Source organism: Somniosus microcephalus, chromosome 30 (assembly GCF_052327205.1).
Source record: "Somniosus microcephalus isolate GS21.2 chromosome 30, FLI_Smic_1.0, whole genome shotgun sequence".
Classification (NCBI taxonomy): Eukaryota; Metazoa; Chordata; class Chondrichthyes; order Squaliformes; family Somniosidae; genus Somniosus; species Somniosus microcephalus.
The window spans coordinates 7,718,529-7,739,170 of NC_141016.1; the positions used below are offsets into that span (position 1 = coordinate 7,718,529).

General features: G+C 50.8%; 1 protein-coding gene across 1 annotated transcript in view; it reads right to left on the bottom strand.

Moving 5' to 3' along the window:
* slc23a2 (solute carrier family 23 member 2) overlaps nt 1-20,642 on the bottom strand; it is an 86,908-nt gene that overhangs the window by 36,314 nt on the left and 29,952 nt on the right. Inside the window, exons 4-7 of the mRNA XM_085970955.1 lie at nt 19,729-19,836; nt 10,756-10,913; nt 4,317-4,405; nt 1,290-1,357 (exon numbers count right to left, since the gene is read on the bottom strand). Coding sequence (XP_085827081.1) covers nt 1,290-1,357; nt 4,317-4,405; nt 10,756-10,913; nt 19,729-19,836 — 423 coding nt within the window. The remainder of the gene's footprint in view (nt 1-1,289; nt 1,358-4,316; nt 4,406-10,755; nt 10,914-19,728; nt 19,837-20,642) is intronic.

The window sequence follows — 20,642 nt, forward strand, 5'->3', positions numbered from 1 at the left end:
TTCAGTAGGAAAATGCATCACCAACAGGTATCAGCCGTGGCTCAGTGGGCGGCACCCTCACCTCTGAATCAGAAGGTTGTGGGTTCAAGTCCCACTCCAGAGACTTGAGCACAAACTGCAGGCTGACACTCCCAGTGCAGTGCTGAGGGAGTGCTGCACTGTCGGGAGGTGCCGGCTTTTGGATGAGACGTTAAACGGGGGCCCCCTCTGTCCTCTCAGATGGACGTGAAAGACCCTACGACACTATTCGAAGAAGAGCAGGGGAATTTTCCCCGGTGTCCTGACCAACATTTATCCCTCAACCAACATCATTAAAAAAAAACAGATTAAGTGGTTATCACATGGCTGTTTGTGGGAGCTTGCTGTGTGCAAATTGGCTGGCGGGTTTCCTACATTACAACAGTGACTAAAAAGTACTTCATTGGCTGTGCAGCACTTTGGGACGTCCTGAGGTCGCGAAAGGCGCTATATAAATGCAAGTCCACCAGTATCACTTTATAACAGACCGCACCAAAATCAACCACAAGCATGGACCGTCCCAAGATACACCTCACATCGCCAGGGGCGTATACCTGCAGAGGTCCAGCTGAAGGACAGTACTTGTGCTGAATTGGCTTGTGGCTTGTAATGGCCACCAGGGAGGACAACCTCACCAGCTGTTAGGAACCTAGGAACAGGAGGAGGCCATTCAGCCCCTCGAGCCTGCTCCGCCATTCAATGAGGTCATGGCTGATCTGCGACCTTACACCATATAACCCGCCTGAGCCCCACATCCCTCAATACGTTTGGTTAACAAAAATCTATCAATCTCCGATTTAAAATTAACAATTGATCCAGCATCAATTGCCATTTGCGGAAGAGATTTCCAAACTTCTACCACCCTTTGTGTGTAGAAGTGTTTCCTAATTTCACTCCTGAAAGGTCTGGCTCTAATTTTTAGACTCTGCCCCCTAGTCTTAGGCTCCCCAACCAGCGGAAATACTTTCTATCTACCCTATCAGTTCCCCTTAATATCTTGAAAACTTCGATCAGATCGCCCCTTAACCGTCTAAATTCCAGGGAATACAACCCTAAGTGTTTAAATGTCAATTCAAGAGTTGGAAGTCACAGTTCCCCCAGCAACATCTAACACTTAGGTCTACAACCCAGGCTCCTGTGCCTCTCTAGTACTAAAGGCCTCACTCGAAGAGGCCGCAGACAAGACTCGTCCTCAGAAGGCGCAGAGGAAGGGCATGGCTCAGAAAGGAAGTAGAAGTAGAAGTAGAAAGATTAACTCTGTGGAACTTTACCTCTCGTATCCTGGGGTGCCAAATATGTGACGTGTCCACCATTTCTGAACTATTTGTAAAGGGTATATCTAAAAAAAAAGGACATGGGTAAAAAAAACCAGTTGAAATAACTACAGTAAAATGCCCTTGGATCCATCAAAGGGGCTTGGGTTCTGAGCCCTGGTGAAATTATCAGCAAAGGTTGATTGGCTCCTGTTGACCACCATCCGATGCCAAGATCACCGTGACCTGCGACCTCTTACAACAGCAACGGTCTCGCTGTAGGGAGTCCGCCAGTTATCAGTCGGGTCGGCGCTGAGTAACTGGGGAGGTGGGCCTCACGCCACTCTAAACCACATGGGCCAGCTGCTCCGTTCTGGACCGGCTTGAAAGCGCTGGGATGGACGCTCTGGAGCGGCCACAAGCGTCTGGGCCTCGTCGCCGTGCCAACTGCAAACAGCCGGGGGGGGGAGGAAAAGCCCAAGACGAGATGTTTACACCGCACAACTTGGGCAGTACTTGCCCCTATAACCCGCACTCTCTCTCTTAGGCAGTCCCTCGGAATCGAGGATGACTTAAACCATCCTAGACATCATCAGGGGTGAAAGGGCTGGGAGTGGGACAAGAAACCTAATAGAAACCTACTGGGGCCCTGGAATTGCCACAGGAAAACCAATGCTTTCCCTCCCTCGAGTGGTGAATGCTGGAATCCAGTTCCATTGAAAGTGTGTGGAGGGTTTGAGAGACAGAGGTAGGGGTGTAGGAAGAGATTTAAAAATTCTCCCCTGCCCCAAAGAGAACCCTAGTCTCACGTGCCTTTTGAACGGTGCAATTTAGCTACATTGTGTAGTTCAGGCGAGGGCAGGCACACGCAGCTCTCCAGGAGCTCACTCTACCCACAGGATGGGGCACCAGGCCAAGAACGCCAACATAAGGTCCGAGGTTTGCACTTCGGAGTTGGCGGGTGGCACCAGCGCTCCTGGAATTGGTAAGGCGAGGGGTGAAATGCGCCAGGGTTGCTGCTCCTGACCTGCCTCGCGACGCCTCCCTGGGTAAAACGCGAGTGCATGCGTGGGGCTAACTCGGGATAAATTGGGCAGGGACCGAGCCCCCTCTCCCCGCCCCACCGTCTCCTCGCAGACCGCCCGCCAACACTCGCTGTTTACATATAAAGAACGGCCACACTACCAGAGAGTTGGCCAGTGCCTTGGAACCGGAACCGGGTCCCAGTGACAGTCATTGCCCACAGCAGGTGAGAAGAGAAGACAATGGTCAAACAGAGGAGGTCTATTTGTGGCAGGGACGTTATACTGAGTGTTGGATAAGCAACAGTTATCTTGACAGGCTCTGAATTACAATCTCTTATCTCATCCAAGGGTTTAGAGTCATAAAACGGTGAGAGTCCCACACACACCATGCTGTTCAAATGTCATCCTTCAAAGCCCGAGAGTAGGTTACAGACCTTTACTCAATTCTTGATACCAGTCAAAATAGAAATGCAGAAGTAAACCCATTAATCCCTCATTTTTAGCCACAATTCGATGGTGCCAAATGCTGTCAATGAGTTCCCTGTTGGATCAGTAACATCAACACTGGGACATGAATGAACTTTATTGTTCAGCAGGAATTGGAACACCCAGTCACAAAAAATCTTTCAAACAAGAATCTTGTAGTTGAGCTTGAAAGTTTAAGATTGGGTTTTTGCCCACTGTCAGTTTGGGAAGTCTCAATATGGCACTGGACACAAGGTTATCCTATTCAGGGCAGCTCATCCCAACCTTCCCCATCCTTACAATCCACCAGGTGCCAGCCTCAGCCAAGCTTGCTGCATCAGCCACAAGGAGTGGGCTTTAGGTTGCTCCCTGACAGCTGCCAATGGTGCTGGTAAGCGGGCATCTGGGGGTGGTCCTGGAGACAGAACGCTCAGTGTGGCACTCCATCCAGAAAATCCCCAAACGTTTGCCGACTATGGGGAGCAGAGGTATACAATTCCACTGAGTGTGGTCATCGGGATCTCAGTTCTAGGTCCTTTCGACGATAACCACCAAAACCCAACCAGATGGTCTCGGTGTTTTAAAGCCGATCATCAGCAACTTGCAAAGCGACGCTGCTCTGTACACAAATCAAATCACCAACGCTTTTCACCCAAGTTCCGCAAGATCGTTGTTTGCAGTTATTGCCAGCACACAGGCTGAAGCCTCCAGTGGAGAACGTCTCACCTCAGTCACTTAATAATCACTCTCGCGTTTGCTCGCCTGATGCTTTCAGGTTTTCTCCCCTTTAGAGAAAGAGGAATAAAAAGAGAGAAAGAGCGAGCACAAAAGGGAGTGGAGTGGAGAGAGGGGGGCGGAGAGCGAGAGAGCCAGAGAGGGGCAGAGGGAGCGAGGCAGAGGGAGCGAGGCAGAGAGAAAGAGGGGGGAATGGGGCAGAGAGAGAGAGGGGGGAATGGGGCAGAGAGAGAGAGAGAGAGAGAGAGAGAGAGAGAGAGAGAGAGAGAGAGAGAGGGGGGGTGGGGCAGAGAGAGCGAGAGTGGGACAGAGAGGGGGAGTGGGGTGGAGAGAGAGAGAGAGCGAGCGAGGGGTGGAGAGGGAGAGAGAGAGTGGGGCAGAGAGAGCGAGAAAGCGTGAGAGAGAGAGAGAGAGCAGGGCGGAGCATGTGGCAGAGGGAGAGTGAGGGAGTGGGGCGGAGGGAGAGGGAAGGGAACTTTTCCCCCCCTTACAGCTGTTAACAGGATTCCAGAGGAAATAAAGTAGAATGCAAATGTAAATCCTCTGGAAGTTCCATCTCAGAACCGTGCAACGCTTAAGTTGAGCACATGGCCCAATACTCGGCATATTAAAGCTTGCACAATGGCCAACGCGCTTTTATTAAACAGTCTATGTAGATCCTTGCAGATCCAGCTGTTCTGTCTCTGAGGTGCAGCCAGAGCCTCAGGGGGGTAGACCAGCGAAGGTCCGGTGACCAGTCCAAGGCCATCGCTTCCTGCACCATTCTGTAATCGCTCGGATAGGGACAAGCGCAGGCGTGGGAATAAAGGACTCTTCCTACCTGTGTTATTGCACTTCCACTTGTCCAGGGACAGGATCGCCCGAGCTGGAGCCAAGAAAGCGAAGGCGCTAGCCTGAAACAAGGGCAGTCTGAGGAACAGAAAAGGACAAATTGTGTGAGGAACACAGACTCGAAGATTCTCCCCCTGGCTTTAACATCCGACGGTGATAGTTTAGCAAGGGTAGTCGTTGCCTTTTGTCAAGTCCCAAAACCAGGCAGTCCAAACCGGGCACTGCGGGGCACCGCTGGGGTCCGGGCACTGGTGAAATTTGGGTTACTAACTTCAGGATTGGCCTGGATTCTACAGCAATTGAAGATTAATCTCCTGGAGTCCGCTGCAAGCAACCCCGGGAGGAAAATCACAGGGACGTCATTCATTTACTTTGAACACTTTAATTTATTAGCTCTATAGAAATTGTAGATGGGAAATAAAGGATTTTTTGACCGATTCGGGCGGGAGGTAATGTGATGCTGCCTCCAGGAATGCAGCCAGAGTTGGCAATCCTCGGCGGAATAGACCCAATTTCCGGGAAAAGGCTCAAACTGAACACCCGACACCTGGAAGAAATCTGACTCCTTGTACAACAGGAGCCGGATACTGTAATCTGCACCTTGTCCAGTACAGTGACACGCAAAAGAGTTTCGCAACTCATTCAGGAGTCTGCAGCCTGGAGTAAAAACAGAAAATGCTGAAAACGCTCAGCAGGTCCTGCAGCAGCCGTGGAGAGAGAAACAGAGTCAATGTTTCAGGTCGATGACCCTTCGTCAGAACTGGAAAAAGTTAGAGATGTAACAGGTTTTAAGGACATGCAGGAGCAGGGAAAGAGGGGGGGGGGGGGCGGCGCGGAGGGGAGGAACAAAATAACTTGCTTAAATTCTGTTACATCTCTAACTTTTTCCAGTTCTGACGAAGTCATCGACCCGAAACATTAACTCTGTTTCTCTCTCTCCGCGGATGCTGCCTGACCCGCCGAGTGCTTCCAGCATTTTCTGTTTTTGTTTCAGATTCCCAGCATCCGCAGTATTTTCGCTGTTGTAACAGTCTGGAATTTCAGTCACTGAGTCTGAGGGACGGCAAAACCAACGTTAAACTCCAGTTTTATCTCAACTTATTGGGGGGGGGGGGGCAGGGTAGGGGCAAGTGTGGCAAATGACCACGGGAGACCGAGAAATTAAACAGCGAAAGGCTGCGTGTACAATTTGCTGGAATTCGTTCTTGCGGGTCACGTTTCTGGCCAGTTATGCTTTGTGAGATGACAGAATATTGCAAGTTTCAACAACAACAACATTTTGCATTTATATAACGCCTTTAACGTAGTAAAACGTCTCAAGGCGCTTCCCGGGAGCGATTATCAAATAAAATGTGACACGGAGCCACATAAGGAGATATTAGGGCAGGGGCTTGGTCAAAGTGGTGGGTTTTAGGGAGCGTCTTAGAGGAGAGAGAGGTAGCGAGGCGGAGAGGTTTCGGATGGGGAATTCCAGAGCTTAGGGCCCAGGCAGCTGAAGGCTTCATGGAATCTCACTGAGGTTTCCCCAGGTATGAAGGGTTTTGAAGAGCAGATAGGGAGAAACTGTTTCCACTGGCAGGAGGGTCGGCGACCAGAGGACACAGATTGAAGAGAACCAGCGAGTTGTTGTGATCTGGAGCGCGCTGCCCGAAAGGCTGGTGGAAGATGATTCAATACTGACTTTCAAAAGAGAATTGGATAAATACTTGAAAAGGATAAATCTATCGGGCTCTGGGGAAAGAGCAGGGGGAGTGGGACTAATTGAATAGCTCTTTCAAAGAGCCGGCACAGGCACGATGGGCCGAATGGCCTCCTTCTGTACTGCTGGATTCTATCAAGCATTGCCAGGAATCGCATGGCTAGATACAGAGCAAATCTCCCTCTACCCTTCAGCCCATATCTCAGTAGAGCTTTCCCAGGAAATAGATTAGGGAGGACCAAGCGACGCAATTTTAAGTTGTGTAAGGCCAGATCTAGGTTAGATGTCAGGAGGATGGTTCTTTTCCCAGAGAATCGTGGACCTCTGGAACAGGCGGCCATCTCGTGTGGTGGATGCGGATTTCGCTGGATTCCTTCAAGTGAGAGCTGGACCGGTTTCTGGCTGGGGCGGACTTTACCTCTCACAAAAGCTAGGTACTGCAGGCAATTCAGGGTTAGAGTGATCTCCTGGACTAGTTTCGATTGCCTAGTTGGGTCAGAGGCGTTTTCCATATCTTCTTCCCCAAATTGCCCTGGGTTTTTAATGTTTTTTTTCCTTATCCCAGAAGATCACATCATTTTGGGTGGGGTGCGGAGTGTATATATTGTGATACACAAGGTACCACAATTGTGTGGGACAGGCTGGATAGACCAGAGGGTCTTTACCTGTCCCTCATTGTTCATACTACACCAGTGCGCATCACCGATTTGAATCGCTCCACCATTGGCGGCTGAGCTTTCAGACACCCGAGCTTGAGCACAGAGCTGGGAGATCGCAAACGGAGAGAATCGCAGGTAGTGAGGAATTTGGTCAGCGCAGGAATCGGTGGAGAGGAGGAAGGCAGTGGAGATGTCTGACTGAAAAGGAGGAGTGGAGCCACAGAACCCAAGGTCTCTAGGTTAATAGACACGAGAGCGGACCTGTGGCACAGCGAGAGGAGCGGCCGCAGATAAATGTAGGCCCAGGAGCCCGTAGGGAGCGCGAGTGTCAGGGAGCGAGGTAAGTGACGTCAGCGCCAATTGGTGTGTAGTTGGTGGTGATTTTTTTTTTTTTTTTTAAGTCTTAAGTTAATTTCTGTTAAGTTACTTGAATAAAAAAGGTAGTTAATAGTTGAATAAATAAAGGCACGGCAGGGCAGCTCGGTCCAGCGGAGTGCACATCCTGTGCCGTGTGGGAATTCCAGGATACTTCCCGTGTCCTGGACAACCACGTGAGCAGGAGGTGTCGTCAGCTGGAGGAGCTCAAGCTCCGGGTTTCAGAGCTTGAACAGCAGCTGGCGTCACTGCGGTGCATCCGCGAGGCCGAGAGCTTCGTGGATAGCACGTTTCAGGAGGTAGTCACCCCGCCGCTAAGGAGTGCACAGGCAGAAGGAGAATGGGTGACCGCCAGACAGAAGAGGAGGGCCGGGCAGGTAGTGCAGGAGTCCCCTGAGTGAATCTTGCTCTCCAACCAGTATTCTGTTCTGAGTACTGGTGAGGACGATGGTTCCTCTGGGGAGTGCAGCTAGAGCAGAGTCCATGGCACCACAGGTGGCTCAGCTGTACAGCGGGGGGGGGGGGGGGGGGGGAAGAGGAAGACAGGGAAAGCAATAGTGCTAGGGGATTCGATAGCTAGGGGAGCAAACAGGCGTTTCTGTGGCCGCAGACGTGACTCCAGGATGGTACATTGCCTCCCTGGTGCCAGGGTTAAGGATGTCACTGACCAGCTGCAGAACATTCTGAGGGGGGAGGGTGAACAGCCAGAGGTCGTGGTCCATATTGGTACCAACAACATAGGTAGAAAGAGGGATGAGGTCCTGCAGGCAGATTTTAGGGAGCTAGGAAAGAGATTAAAAAGCAGGTCCTCAAAGGTAGTAATCTCTGGATTACTCCCAGTGTCACGCGCGAGTGAGTATAGAAATAGGAGGATAGAGCAGATGAATGCGTGGCTGGAGAGATGGTGCAGGAGGGAGGGCTTCAGATTCCTGGGGCATTAGGGCCGGTTCTGGGGGAGGTGGGGCCTATACAGGCCGGACTGGTTACAGCTCAACAGAGCCGGTACTAATATCCCCACGGGGAGGTTTGCTAGTGCTATTGGGGAGGGTTTAAACTGAGTTGGCAGGGGGATGGGCACCAGGATGTAGCATTAGAAAGGAGAAACAAAGGGCACAAAGGATTGGGAGATACGGATAGCACTAAAGCAAGAAATAGTGAGGTATTAAGGTGGGGTCAAACTAAGATAACACAAGATGGTCTAAGATAGGTTTACAGTGTATGTATGTGAACGCACGAAGCATAGTAAACAAGCTTGGTGAGCTGCAGGCGCAAATAGCCACATGGGAATATGATGTCGTGGGAATAACGGAGACCTGGCTGAAAAAAGGGCAGGACTGGGTATTAAACATTCCTGGATATAAGGTGCTCTGGAAAGCTGGGAAGGAAAGAAAGGCGGTGGGGTGGCAATATTGGTTAAGGAGAATGTGACAGTGCTGGAGAGAGAGGATGTCCTGGAGGGGTCAAGCACCACACTTTAGGAAGGATGTGAAGGCCTTAGAGAGGGTGCAGAAAAGATTTACGAGAATGATTCCAAAGATGAGGGACTGCAATTACGTGGATAGACTGGATAAGCTGGGGTTGTTCTCCTTAGAGCAGAGAAGGTTGAGAGATTTGATGGAGGTGTTCAAAATCATGAGGGGTCTAGACAGAGTAGATAAAGAGAAACTGTTCCCATTGGCGGAAGGGTCGAGAACCAGAGGACACAGATTTAAGGTGATTGGCAGAAGAACCAAAGGCGAGATGAGGAAAAACTTTTTTTTTTTTTTTTTATATAAGCGCAGCGAGTGGTGAGGATCTGGAATGCACTGCCTGGTAGAAGGTGTTGGAGGCAGACTCAATCACGGCTTTCAAAAGGGAGTTGGATAAGTATATGAAAGAAAAACATTTGCAGGGCTACGGGGGGGGGAAGGGCGCGGGAGCGGGACTAGCTGAAGTGCTCTTGCAGAGAGCCGGCACGGGCTCGGCGGGCCGAATGGCCTTATTCCATGCTGTAACCATTCTGTGATTCTATGATACCTGGGCCCTCAGCTCTGGAATTCCCTCCCTAAACCTCTCCGCCTCGCTTTCTTAACTTAAGACGCTCTTTAAAACCTCTCTCTTTAACCAAGTATTTTTTTCATCTGTCCTAATGCCTCTTTCTGTGGCTCGGTGTCAAATTTTGTCCGATAACGTTCTGGTGAAGCTCCTTGGGACGTTTTTACTACGTTAAAAGGCGTTGTATAAATCGTTGTTGTGTAACACACTCATCATCCAGTGACATAAATGAATCAGGCTGGGACGGTTCCAACCCATATTCGTGCAGGTCCCTTACAGCCAAGGACGGAGGACACGACATCCCTTCAGTCTGAGCTGCATTTGAACAAAGGTCCCAGTGGCACAAGGCCAGGCTCTAATCTGCTACGTCATCCAGATGTCTCTCAAAACAGCCAGCAGCTGTTCCTGATGCCGTTTCAGCACACAAGGCATGAATGATCAAGGCCACCAATGACACGGCCAGCGTCTCCTTGCTGTCGTCAAGGTGTTGAGGGGGGAGGAAAGCCAATGTTTCTCCACCTCATCCCTTTTCAATTTAAAAACAAATCCTACATTTAGATTTCACCCTTTGTTGTGCAAGTTACTTTCGCCCGCGACCTCTTCCACCTAGAGGGACAAGGGCAGCAGGCGCGCGGGAACACCACCACCTCCCAAGTTCCCTTCCAAAGTCACACACCATCCTGACTTGGAAATATATCGGCCGTTCCTTCATCGTCGCTGGGTCAAAATCCTGGAACTCCCTAACGGCACTGTGGGAGCACCTTCACCACACGGACTGCAGCGGTTCAAGAAGGCAGCTCACCACCACCTTCTTAGGGGCAGTTAGGGATGGGCAATAAATGCTGGCCCTGCCAGCGACGCCCACATCCCAGGAACAATTTTTTTTTTTTTTAATATAAACTGGGGATGGGTAATAAACGCCAGCCAGTTTCTCTCTCCCTCCCTTGTGTTAATGCAACTCTAGAAACAGACAGGACTCACACATTTAAGCAGGGCCTTTCACGACCTCAGGACATCCCAAAGCGCTTTATGGCCAAGGAAGTACATAAGAGCATAAGAAATAGGAGCAGGAGTCGTCCACTTGGCCCCTAGAGCCTGCTCCGCCATTCAATAAGATCATGGCTGACCTTGGGCTCAAAGCCACTTCCCAGTCCGCTCCCCATAACCCTTCACTCCCTTATCTTGCAAAAATCTGTCTATCTCCACCTTAAATGTATTTAATGACCCAGCCTCCACAGCTCTCTGGGGCAGAGAATTCCACAGATTTACGACCCTCTGAGAGAAGAAATTCCTCCTCATCTCAGTTCTAAAAGGGCGACCCTTTATTCTGAGACTGCGCCCCCGAGTTCTAGATTCCCCCATGAGGGGAAACATCCTCTCTGCATCTACCTTGTCGAGCCCCCTCAGAATCTTATATGTTTCAATAAGATCCCCTCTCATTTTTCTAAACTCCAATGAGTATAGGCCCAAGCTGCTCAACCTTTCCTCATAAGTCAACCCCCTCATCTCAGGAATCAACCGAGTGAAGTGCTTTTGAAGTGCAGCCACTGTTGTAAGGTAGGGAAACAGCTGGGCCTGGCTCTAGGTTTCTGGGGTTATGCACCCGTGCTTTGGTTGGCCTTGCTTCGTGCGGACGAGCTTCCTGCTCGGTGGACAAGTACCTGCAACCCAAAGTGCTCTGCAGCAGCGTCGTCAGCCCCACGCAGAAGAAGATGGTCCCAATCAGCTGGCTGGTGGCCCATTGGTCGTAGCCAACACACATGGCGTCCACCAGCAGGAAGGGCACGGCAATGGTGCCGCTGAAACAGGTCAGATAGTGCTGTAAACAGGGAAAGAAAGAAAGCAGCGATCAGCCCCACACAAATCACACGTTACTGAACCTCACGCAGAACAACCACCTGCGCGGAGTGGAGCTTTGTTTTTTGGTTTTCGCACAAGTCGCGCACCGGGAGGGAGGCGGCCATTTTAAAAACTCTTGTCGGCTGTCATTGACCGGGATCGCCAGGCAAGGACCGTCGACTGCCCTGCCCTGCCACTGAAATAACCATTCCTGGCTCCAGCCCAGTTGTGACTCTTGCGCCTGGAGCTTTCAAATGAGAGAGAGAGAGAGACAGCAAATGTTACACAGCCCCTCGCCGATGCTCACGGCAAGGCTGGGGGGACACGCCTTCAGTATATTATTCTGCTGCCGAGAGGTGTCGTTTTTTACTTTAAGCTGGCTTATTACACAGCAGGTACAGCACAGAAACAGGCCATTCGGCCCAACTCGTCTGTGCTGGTGATATTCCGCACGAGTTTCCAGCCGTTTCATCTACCTCATCTCAGCCTTTCGCCATATCTTCCTATTCCCTTCTCCCTCACGTACATCATGTGCAGATGCAAGTGTTCTCACTGTGGCTGGCTCCATTCTTTTGTCCCTTGAATGCTGCAGCGTCCGAATTGTAAACTGGCACATCTGGAGGTCCACCAGAGTTCAACTGCAAGGCAGTTGGCAATTGGGCCAACCTCTGGCACCAGGTCAGAAGAAACCAGCCATGAAATGATGTGTTGACGAGGTCGGCTAGACCAGGACATGCACGTACAAATTGACAGGTGTATGCTGCGTGCGTTTAAATCCTATGCCCTGAAGATGACCGCTGGGAGTGCAGCGAAGATTCACCAGACTGATACCTGGGATGGCAGGAATGGCAGATTATTATCTGAACAGCAATAGATTGGGAGAAGGGGAAGTGCAACGAGACCTGGGTGTCCTTGTGCACCAGTCGCTGAAGGTAAGCATGCAGGTACAGCAGGCGGTTAAGAAGGCAAATGGTATGTTGGCCTTCATAGCGAGAGGATTTGAGTACAGGAGCAAGGATGTCTTGCTGCAGTTGTACAGGGCCTTGGTGAGACCACACCTTGAGTATTGTGTGCAGTTTTGGTCGCCTTATCTGAGGAAGGATGTTCTTGCCATGGAGGGAGTGCAGCGAAGATTCACCAGACTGATACCTGGGATGGCAGGAATGATGTATGAGGAGAGATTGGGTCGATTGGGCTTGTATTCGCTGGAGTTTAGAAGAATGAGAGGGGATCTCATTGAAACTTATAAAATTCTAACACGACTAGACAGACTAGATGCAGGAAGGATGTTCCCGATGGCGGGGGAGTCCAGAACCAGGGGTCACAGTCTAAGGATAAGGGGTAAGCCATTTAGGACTGAGATGGAGGAATTTCTTCACCCAGAAAGTGGTGAACCTGTGGAATTCTCTACCACAGAAGGCAGTTGAGGCCAATTCATTAAATATATTCAAGAAGGAGTTAGATATATTTCTTAAGGCTAAAGGGATCAAGGGATATGGGGAGAAGGCAGGGACAGGGTACGGAATTTGGTTATCAGCCATGATCTCATTGAATGGCGGAACAGGCTCGAGGGGCCGAATGGCCTACTCCTGCTCCTGTCTTCTATGTTTCTACGTGATGTTCGCGGACCAACGCTTGCTGCATTCCCATGACATTCACCTGCTCCCTATTTTAACGGAAGCGTCAACACATTTGGGTTGGCCCGCACCGCGGTCTCCGCTCGCATTTGCTGCGAAGCAACTCCGAGTTGCCGATACACCTGGAACATTCTCCACTTCCCCCAAACTTTGCAGTGCCCCATTTGCCCGGTGTCGCCCCACTTTCTCCGCGACCTCCCCGTGTGTTTCACCTGCAGAAGGGGTGCCTACAATTGCCCTCAGCGTCCCAAGTTAAGGGCGGCCAAGGTCCCCTGCTGCGGACAGCTGAGGGAAGGGTTGGGCGCGAGAGGGATTCTCCCCCTCGGTTGAGCAGCCTCCCCAATATTCACTTTGTACATGAACGATGGCCACGCGGGATAGAGGTTGGGGGGGGTAGGGGGTGGCTACCAGCAGCCAATGAGCCTTGGCCACCAGGAGATGATGATAAAGCTGTGGATTGTGTAAAGGCAGTTCTGGATTTGCCTTGGACCTCCCTCGAAGATGGTGGACGGGACTCAACCCAATCCGCGCGGGGCGTGGACGACGCGGCCACCTGCTCCACAAGTGGAAGGTGAGGGACGACCCGAAGTGCGACTGTGGCCACGAGTCCTAGACCACGGAACACATCACATCAACCTGCCCACTGAGATCTGTGGCAGGAGGCACCTCATTTCTCCACTCGGCATCTCCGGAGGCCGTCGAATGGATTGCCAAACCAGTCATTCGAAAGTAGTAGTAGTACCGTGTGTCATGAATCTTACCATTCATGAAGAACTGACTCATGAAATAACACTGGGCAGCCAGCTGGTGGCGCCATCCAAGGAGTATAAATACTCGGGCGTGGGCCCAGCTTGCCCAGGACATTTTTGTAACCAGGAACTAGTGATGTAACTAGAATCTCATGGTTGTAAAACAATTGATTAAAGCCCTGTTTTATGCTCAACCAAGTGCTTAGTAGTTTTCTTATATCACTGTGTATGCTAGAATCTTCAGCAAAACCTTCAGGCCCAAGCCTGACCCCCAAAACGTTATCAAACGTGTCTGAGGGCGCGGGCTGCCATGGTAACGGGTGGCTCGTCCCAATCTACTTCTCACCCACGGCTTCTTTTAAAAGGAGGGCGAAGAGCCTTTCGTTATTTGGTAGGGTCAGGCAGTTGGGACAATACTTTGGAAGACAAGCCCACTTTTTGCCCTGGCGTCTGTTAACATAGCCCAGTAAATCTCTCAGGGAAGGGTGAAGCAAAAAGCCTTGAAGGGCTTCGGAGTTCTGTGAAAGCAGATCATTAAAGGCTACGATGTCAGGAAGAGCTGAGCAGGAGGAAGGTTCCCAACAGGAAGATAAGTCAAGTAAACAAAAGCGGCAATTTTAAACAATAAGCCTTGTGAAACCCCTGCTTTCCAAATTCCCGTCACCAGCTTCCCATTGTGCTGTTCCCACCGTTACTGTGACTCGACAGCCAGGTGGGCAGTGAAACGAGCTCCTCTCTTGGGAGAGGGACTGCACGGAAGGAAGCAGCAATGTTGTTCCAAACGGATCACAGTGGACGCTCGAACTTCTGAACAAGGCAGCGACAGAAACAGCTTTTACCCTTCAGCCCAGCGACCAGACCGAACTCCGATCCAGCCTCAAAAGGCCCGCTCGGTAAGACACAACGCAGGCTTGAGAGAGCTGAGACCGCGTTGGACAGCGCAAAGCAGTTTACGTTCAGGGCACACGCACGACCTTCCCCGCTAGCCCGTGCGGAATTAATTCCTGGCATTTTATGACCGAGTAAAGTCGTGCACCGATAGGCCGGAGCAATTTCACGGCCGTCCCCTCGGGTGATACTGAGTTATGGTGGATGCGTGCAAGTGTCAGGAGGTTGTGCGTTTCCCAGAGAATCGCGGACCTCTGGAACAGGCTGCCGTCTGGTGCAGTGGACGTCCATTCACTGAATTCCTTCAAGCGAGAGCTGGACCTGTTTCTGGCCGGGGCGGAGGTCACCCCCGACGAACGGTAGGTACTGCGAGCAATTCAGGACCAGAGTGATCTCCTGGACTGGTCTTGACCGCCTCGGTGGGTCAGAGGGGGAAGTTCCCAGATTTCCCACCCCTCCCCCCCACTCCCCCAAAATTGGTCTGGGTTTTTTAATCTGGTTTTTCACCTCTCCCAGGAGATCACATGGTTTTGGGCGGGGTGGAGAGTGTATATATTGTGATGCACAGGGTATTATAATTGTCTGGATGGACCAGAGGGTCTTTTCCAGGCCGGCACTGTTAATATGTTCGTAGGTGTATCACAGGTTACCCCCTCCCCTCCAAAGACACCAATACATGCACAGAACAGACCACGGTGAATCGACAGCCCATTTTTACACCCTTCCCGACTACCATTCCCATCCACTCCCGTGGGATAGATAATCGGGCGGCATATGCAACAGGCTGCCGATTGGCTGACGTCCGATGTGCTGCCGCCACCCAAAACGAATGTCACCATCCACCCCCACCCGGCCCGGTGTCAACCAGCTATTTGACCATGAAAGACATCACAACAGCCAAGCTCGATTCAATCCTCACCTTACCGCCACACACTCGCACTTCCAGTTGGGGTTTGCGGACTAGTGATCAGGAGTAGATACGCTGGCCAATTTCCCCCTAATTCCCTCCAATATCCTGGCCAAGCAGCCATTCTTCATGTGTCCTTAGAATATAAGAATCAGGAGCAGGAGTCGGCCATATGGCCCCTGCTCCGCCATTCAATAAGATCATGGCTGATCCTCAGTTTCCCACTTTCCCACCCAATTCCCATATCCCTTGATTCCTTTAGTGCCCAAAAATCTTATCGATCTCTGTCTTGAATATACTCAACGACTGAGCCTCCACAGCCCTCTGGGGTAGAGAATTCCAAAGATTTACAACCTTCTGAGTGAAGAAATTTCTCCCCATCTCAGTCCTAAATGGCCAACCCCTTATCCTGAGACTATGACCTCAGCCAATGCCCATATCTGGCCACTTTCCAGCAAGCGGTTTGCCGGATCTTGATCTGGAGAGCGCATTTGGGTGTTTTTTTCCCTCCCCCCTCTAGGCCAGGGTGGGCTCCCAGGCCGACTGAGTTGCTTACAGTTCACGGCCATCCCAGTTTTAGCTGCTTAAGGACGTACGGGGTGAAATGGAACTGGGAAACTGAGCGAGTGGAAAGCCAACAATATCCGTCATATGGGGCACTTGCCTGGATGAGTGCAGCAACACTCAAGAAGCTCGACGCCATCCAGGACAAAGCAGCCCGCTTGATTGGCACCCCATCCACCACCTTAAACATTCACTCCCTCCACCACCGGCGCACCGTGGCTGCAGTGTGTACCATCTACAAGATGCATTGCAGCAACTCGCCAAGGCTTCTTCAACAGCACCTCTCAAACCCGCGACCTCTTCCACCTAGAAGGACAAGGGCAGCAGGCGCATGGGAACACCACCACCTCCAAGTCACATGCCATCCTGACTTGGAAATATATCGGCCGTTCCTTCATCATCTCCGGGCTAAAATCCCGGAACTCCCTCCCTAACGGCACTGTGGGAGTACCTTCACCACACGGACTGCAGCGGTTCAAGAAAGTGGCTCACCACCACCTTCTCAAGGGCGACTAGGGATGGGCAATAAATGCCGGCCTTGCCAGCGACGCCCACATCCCGTGAATGAATAAAAAAGGTACTCGCTGTCAGGAAAAAAAATAGTGCTCTCAGAATCAGTCAGAAGACTGATGAGCAGGAGAAATTCAAGGACAGCGGGCAATGCAATTAAGAATAATGACTTGTAAGGGGAATAAATAAAGCCTGCTGCATTAACCAGGCGTGAATGGAGCTCACACTGCAGTGTTAATTATATGGTTCAGGCACAGCTACTCTGCTTAAAAAAACTTACATTTATATAGCACCTTTCACGTCCACCAGACGTCTCAAAGCGCTTTACAGTCTATGAAGTACTATTTTTGAAGTGGAGTCACTGCTGTAATGTGGGAAACGCGGCAGCCAATTTGCGCACAGCTTTATGGTTGCCTTATCTGAGGAAGGATGTTCTTGCCATGGAGGGAGTGCAGCAAAGATTCACCAGACTGATACCTGGGATGACAGGAATGACGTATGGAGAGAGATTGGGTTGATTAGGTTTGTATTCGCTAGAGTTTAGATGAATGAGAGGGGATCTCATTGAAACTTATAAAATTCTAACAGGGCTAGAGAGACTAGATGCAGGAAGGCTGTTCCCGATGGCAGGGGAGTCCAGAACCAGCGGTCACAGTCTAAGGATAAGGGGTAAGCCATTTAGGACTGAGATGAGGAGGAATTTCTTCACCCAGAGAGTGATGAACCTGTGGAATTCTCTACCACAGAAGGCAGTTGAGGCCAATTCATTAAGAAGGAGTTAGATATATTTCTTAAGGCTAAAGGGATCAAGGGATATGGGGAGAAAGCAGGGACAGGGTACTGAATTTGGATGATCAGCCATGATCTCATTAAATGGCAGAACAGGCTCGAGGGGCCGAGTGGCCTGCTCCTGCTCCTATCTTCCTATGTTTCTCCCACAAACAGCAATGTGATAATGACCAGATCATCTGTTTTTTGTTATTTTGATTGAGGGATAAATATTGGCCTCAGGACACCGGGGATAACGCCCCCGCTCTTCTTCGAAATAGTGGCATGGGGATCTTTTACGTCCACCTGAGAGCGCATCGGTTTAACGTCTCATCCAAAAGACGGCACCTCTGACAGTGCGGCACTCCCTCAGCACTGCTCTGGAGTGTCAGCCTAGATTTATGTGCTCAAGTCCCTGGAGTGGGACTGTGAACCCACAACCTTCTGACTCGGAGGCGAGTGTGCTCCCCACTGAGCCACAAGCTGACACACTACTCAAATCACTGTAATTAGCAAAGATTACTGTACCGGCTCGCGACAAGGGCGTGGGAGAAGAGTTCACCAATCATCAACCCTACAATTTGTCAGAGGATTCCCATTCCCACCTTAATCCCCGCACATGGACACAGCGTTCCAGCACAAGAACAGATTCACATCCACGTCAGGAATCCCAAGCAGAGGAGGAGGAGTTGCCCATTCCCATGCTCGTCCCACACAAAGGGCGGGGGGCTGGGGGTTGGAAAAACAGACTCCCATTTCCGTGCAACTCCCAGGGAAATTAAGGAGGATCCTTATAAACCAACCCTTCATGTTTAAATAAGGATTAAAAAAATAAAACAACGAACGCTGGCCCATCAGTTCTGTACATTAGGGTGCATCGCTTATCTTCGTTCTACATCCGAAACATTATCCCGCCTGTCCTCTTTTTATTTTCACCCCCCCCCCCCGCCCCCAGTCGCTGTGCATTTAGAACATTTCAGCTGTGATTTGGTTCCCCGCCCAGGTTACACATTTAATCAGACGGACACGGCGAGTAAGTTAATGATACACCGGGAGCAAACAGCAGCAACCTAAACCCAGTCACTTTCTCTCAGCCTTTGCTCTCCTCATTTCAGCTGACCTCAGCAAAACGCCTTTTAATTTTGTCCAGGTTCCACTTGACCACGTCAGGCTGTGCTGTATGTCCTGTCTAATTGTGGGGCTCCCGGACGTGTCACCGACAATGATATGGCCATAAAACTGCAGCTCGAACTCGGTTCCTCCTTCTCCGCGCTCCCCCCTAATTCGTCTTTTCACGCGAGTTTGGACTTTTGAGTTCTTAAATGAACATTTCTCTCACCGATTTGGAACAGTTTTCAATCTCCCGCTGCCATCTCTCAATCAGCCAGGAGCAAGGCCGCAGCCTTGTTGCGCGGGCTTCTCATCGCCATGGTTACTGACCCTTCTTGGGCGCCAATGACAGCATCACTTAGTGGAATGAGTTGTTTCATGAACCAACCAAGTAAACAGTCCGCTTTGACCAGGAAAGATAATTGCCCTTCTTCTCTCTTCCCCACCCCAGCCCTTCTCTCCCGAGGACAGCTGGCTCCTTTGTGCGACAGTGTTCTCCCGGTTGCCCTCTTCAATAACTGGCCCAAGCGGCCAGTGCCCCTGCCCAAGCTCAGGCAGACAAGGAGCGGCCGATATTTTTCTGGGCCGGCCGGCGACGCAGAACGGACTGCGGTGAATCGACAGCCCGTTTTTACACTCCGCCCGGCTTCCATTCCCACCCACTCCCGTGGGATAGACAATCGGGCGGCATATGCAACGGGCTACCGATTGGCTGCCGTCCGGCTTGCGCCACCGCCGCCCAAGACGACCATCACCCTTCCATCCCCTCCCCCCGCCTGGTGTCAACCAGCTATTTGACCACGACAGATGTCACAGCCAAGCTCGATTCAATCCTCATCTTACCGTCACACACTCGCACTTCCAGTTGGGGTTTGCTGACTAGTGATCAGGAGTAGATACTCTGGCCAATTTCCCCCTAATGCAGACACTTTGCAGTCAATAATGAAAAAGACTTGCATTTATATAGCGCCTTTCACGACCACCGGACGTCCCAAAGTGCTTTACAGCCAATGAAGTACTTTTTGAAGTGCAGTCACTGTTGTAATGTAGGAAATGTGACAGCCAATTTGCACACAGCAAGCTCCCACAAACAGCAATGTGATAATGAACAGATAATCTGTTTTTTAGTGGTGTTGATTGAGGGATAAATATTGGCCCCAGGACATTGGAGAGAACTGCACTGCTCTTCAAAATAGTGGCCATGGAATCTTTTATGTCCACCTGAGGGGGCAGACGGGGCCTCAGTTTAACATCTCATCTGAAAGACGGCACCTCCGACAGTGCAGCAACTCCCTCAGCACTGCACTGGGAGTGTCAGCCTGGATTTTTGTGCTCAAGTCTCTGGAGTGAGACTGGAACCCACAACCTTCTGACTCAGAGGCGAGAGAGTGTGTTACCCACTGAGCCACCAATGGTAGCCCTCTCTGTCACAACCCCCGGTCACACGAGCACAGGGATCAAATCTAGAACCTTCCCAATCTGCTCGGTGTGGAGCTGGTAAATTTAACCCCGAGCTGCGGGAAGGCCAGCGCTCATGTAGGGTTACCCGATTGATATCACAAGTCCAAGATGGAGCCTAATTCCATGTCCTTCAGAATTATTATTCACTCCACTCCAGCTCCCATCTGAATTGTCGAGGGAAGAGGTTTCTTTCCGACTTACCTGCAAGCCCAAGAATATACAGAGATACCAGGGTGGGACATCCTCGATGGTGTAGATCATGTCCATCCTCTGGGGATCAGTGCTTTCGGAGACATCAGACAAGGAACACTGCGAAAAACAGGATGAACCGTCAAGAACGAGCATTCAACCCGACCCACTGCAGTCCCAGAACGGCACTGGGCAACACGGCACTGGGGGGGGGGGGGGGGAGGAGCCACCAGGCAACCCGGAACCAGGGGGGGGGCAAAAACCAGCACTGCCAGTGGGGAACCAGCACTCGGCATTTTCCAAAACACATTTACACCAGAGGAGAGAAAACAGAGGGTTTGCAAAGACCTCTGGTTTGATTGATCTGAAAGGGGGAAAAAAAAATCCAGAGTTGGCTTCCGAGAGTTTACTGAAAATCAAGGTCTTAGGCCGGTTGCCATGGCTACGCAGTTCCTGGAGGCCGTGGATTATTGGAGAGACTTTTGACTCTGAGCTACAAAGAGTTTAAGTTTACAGTATTTCCACTAAACCATAACCACAGGCAAGTTGCCAAACATTAATCCTCAAACAGTTTAGACAGGGAACATAATCTGCCGAACAACTGCAGTGCCGCACTGGAGTCATTTCCAGGGCTTCACAGGAACACCCGTATTTGTGAAGTCCCACACCTCATTAACATTGCCACTCTCCTTCTTCCCTGTGTGGGACATGGATCCGACAACAGTTGCCTGGGAATTGGCAATGTTGGAGGTTAAACACTCCAAAAACAATAGCAAAAAGGGGAGCACACAAGGGAGCGGAGGTAACACGATACAACAACAACAACTTGCATTTATACCGCGCCTTTAACGTAGTAAAACGTCCCAAGGCGCTTCACGGGAGCGATTATCAAACAAAAATTGACACCGAGCCACATAAGGAGATAT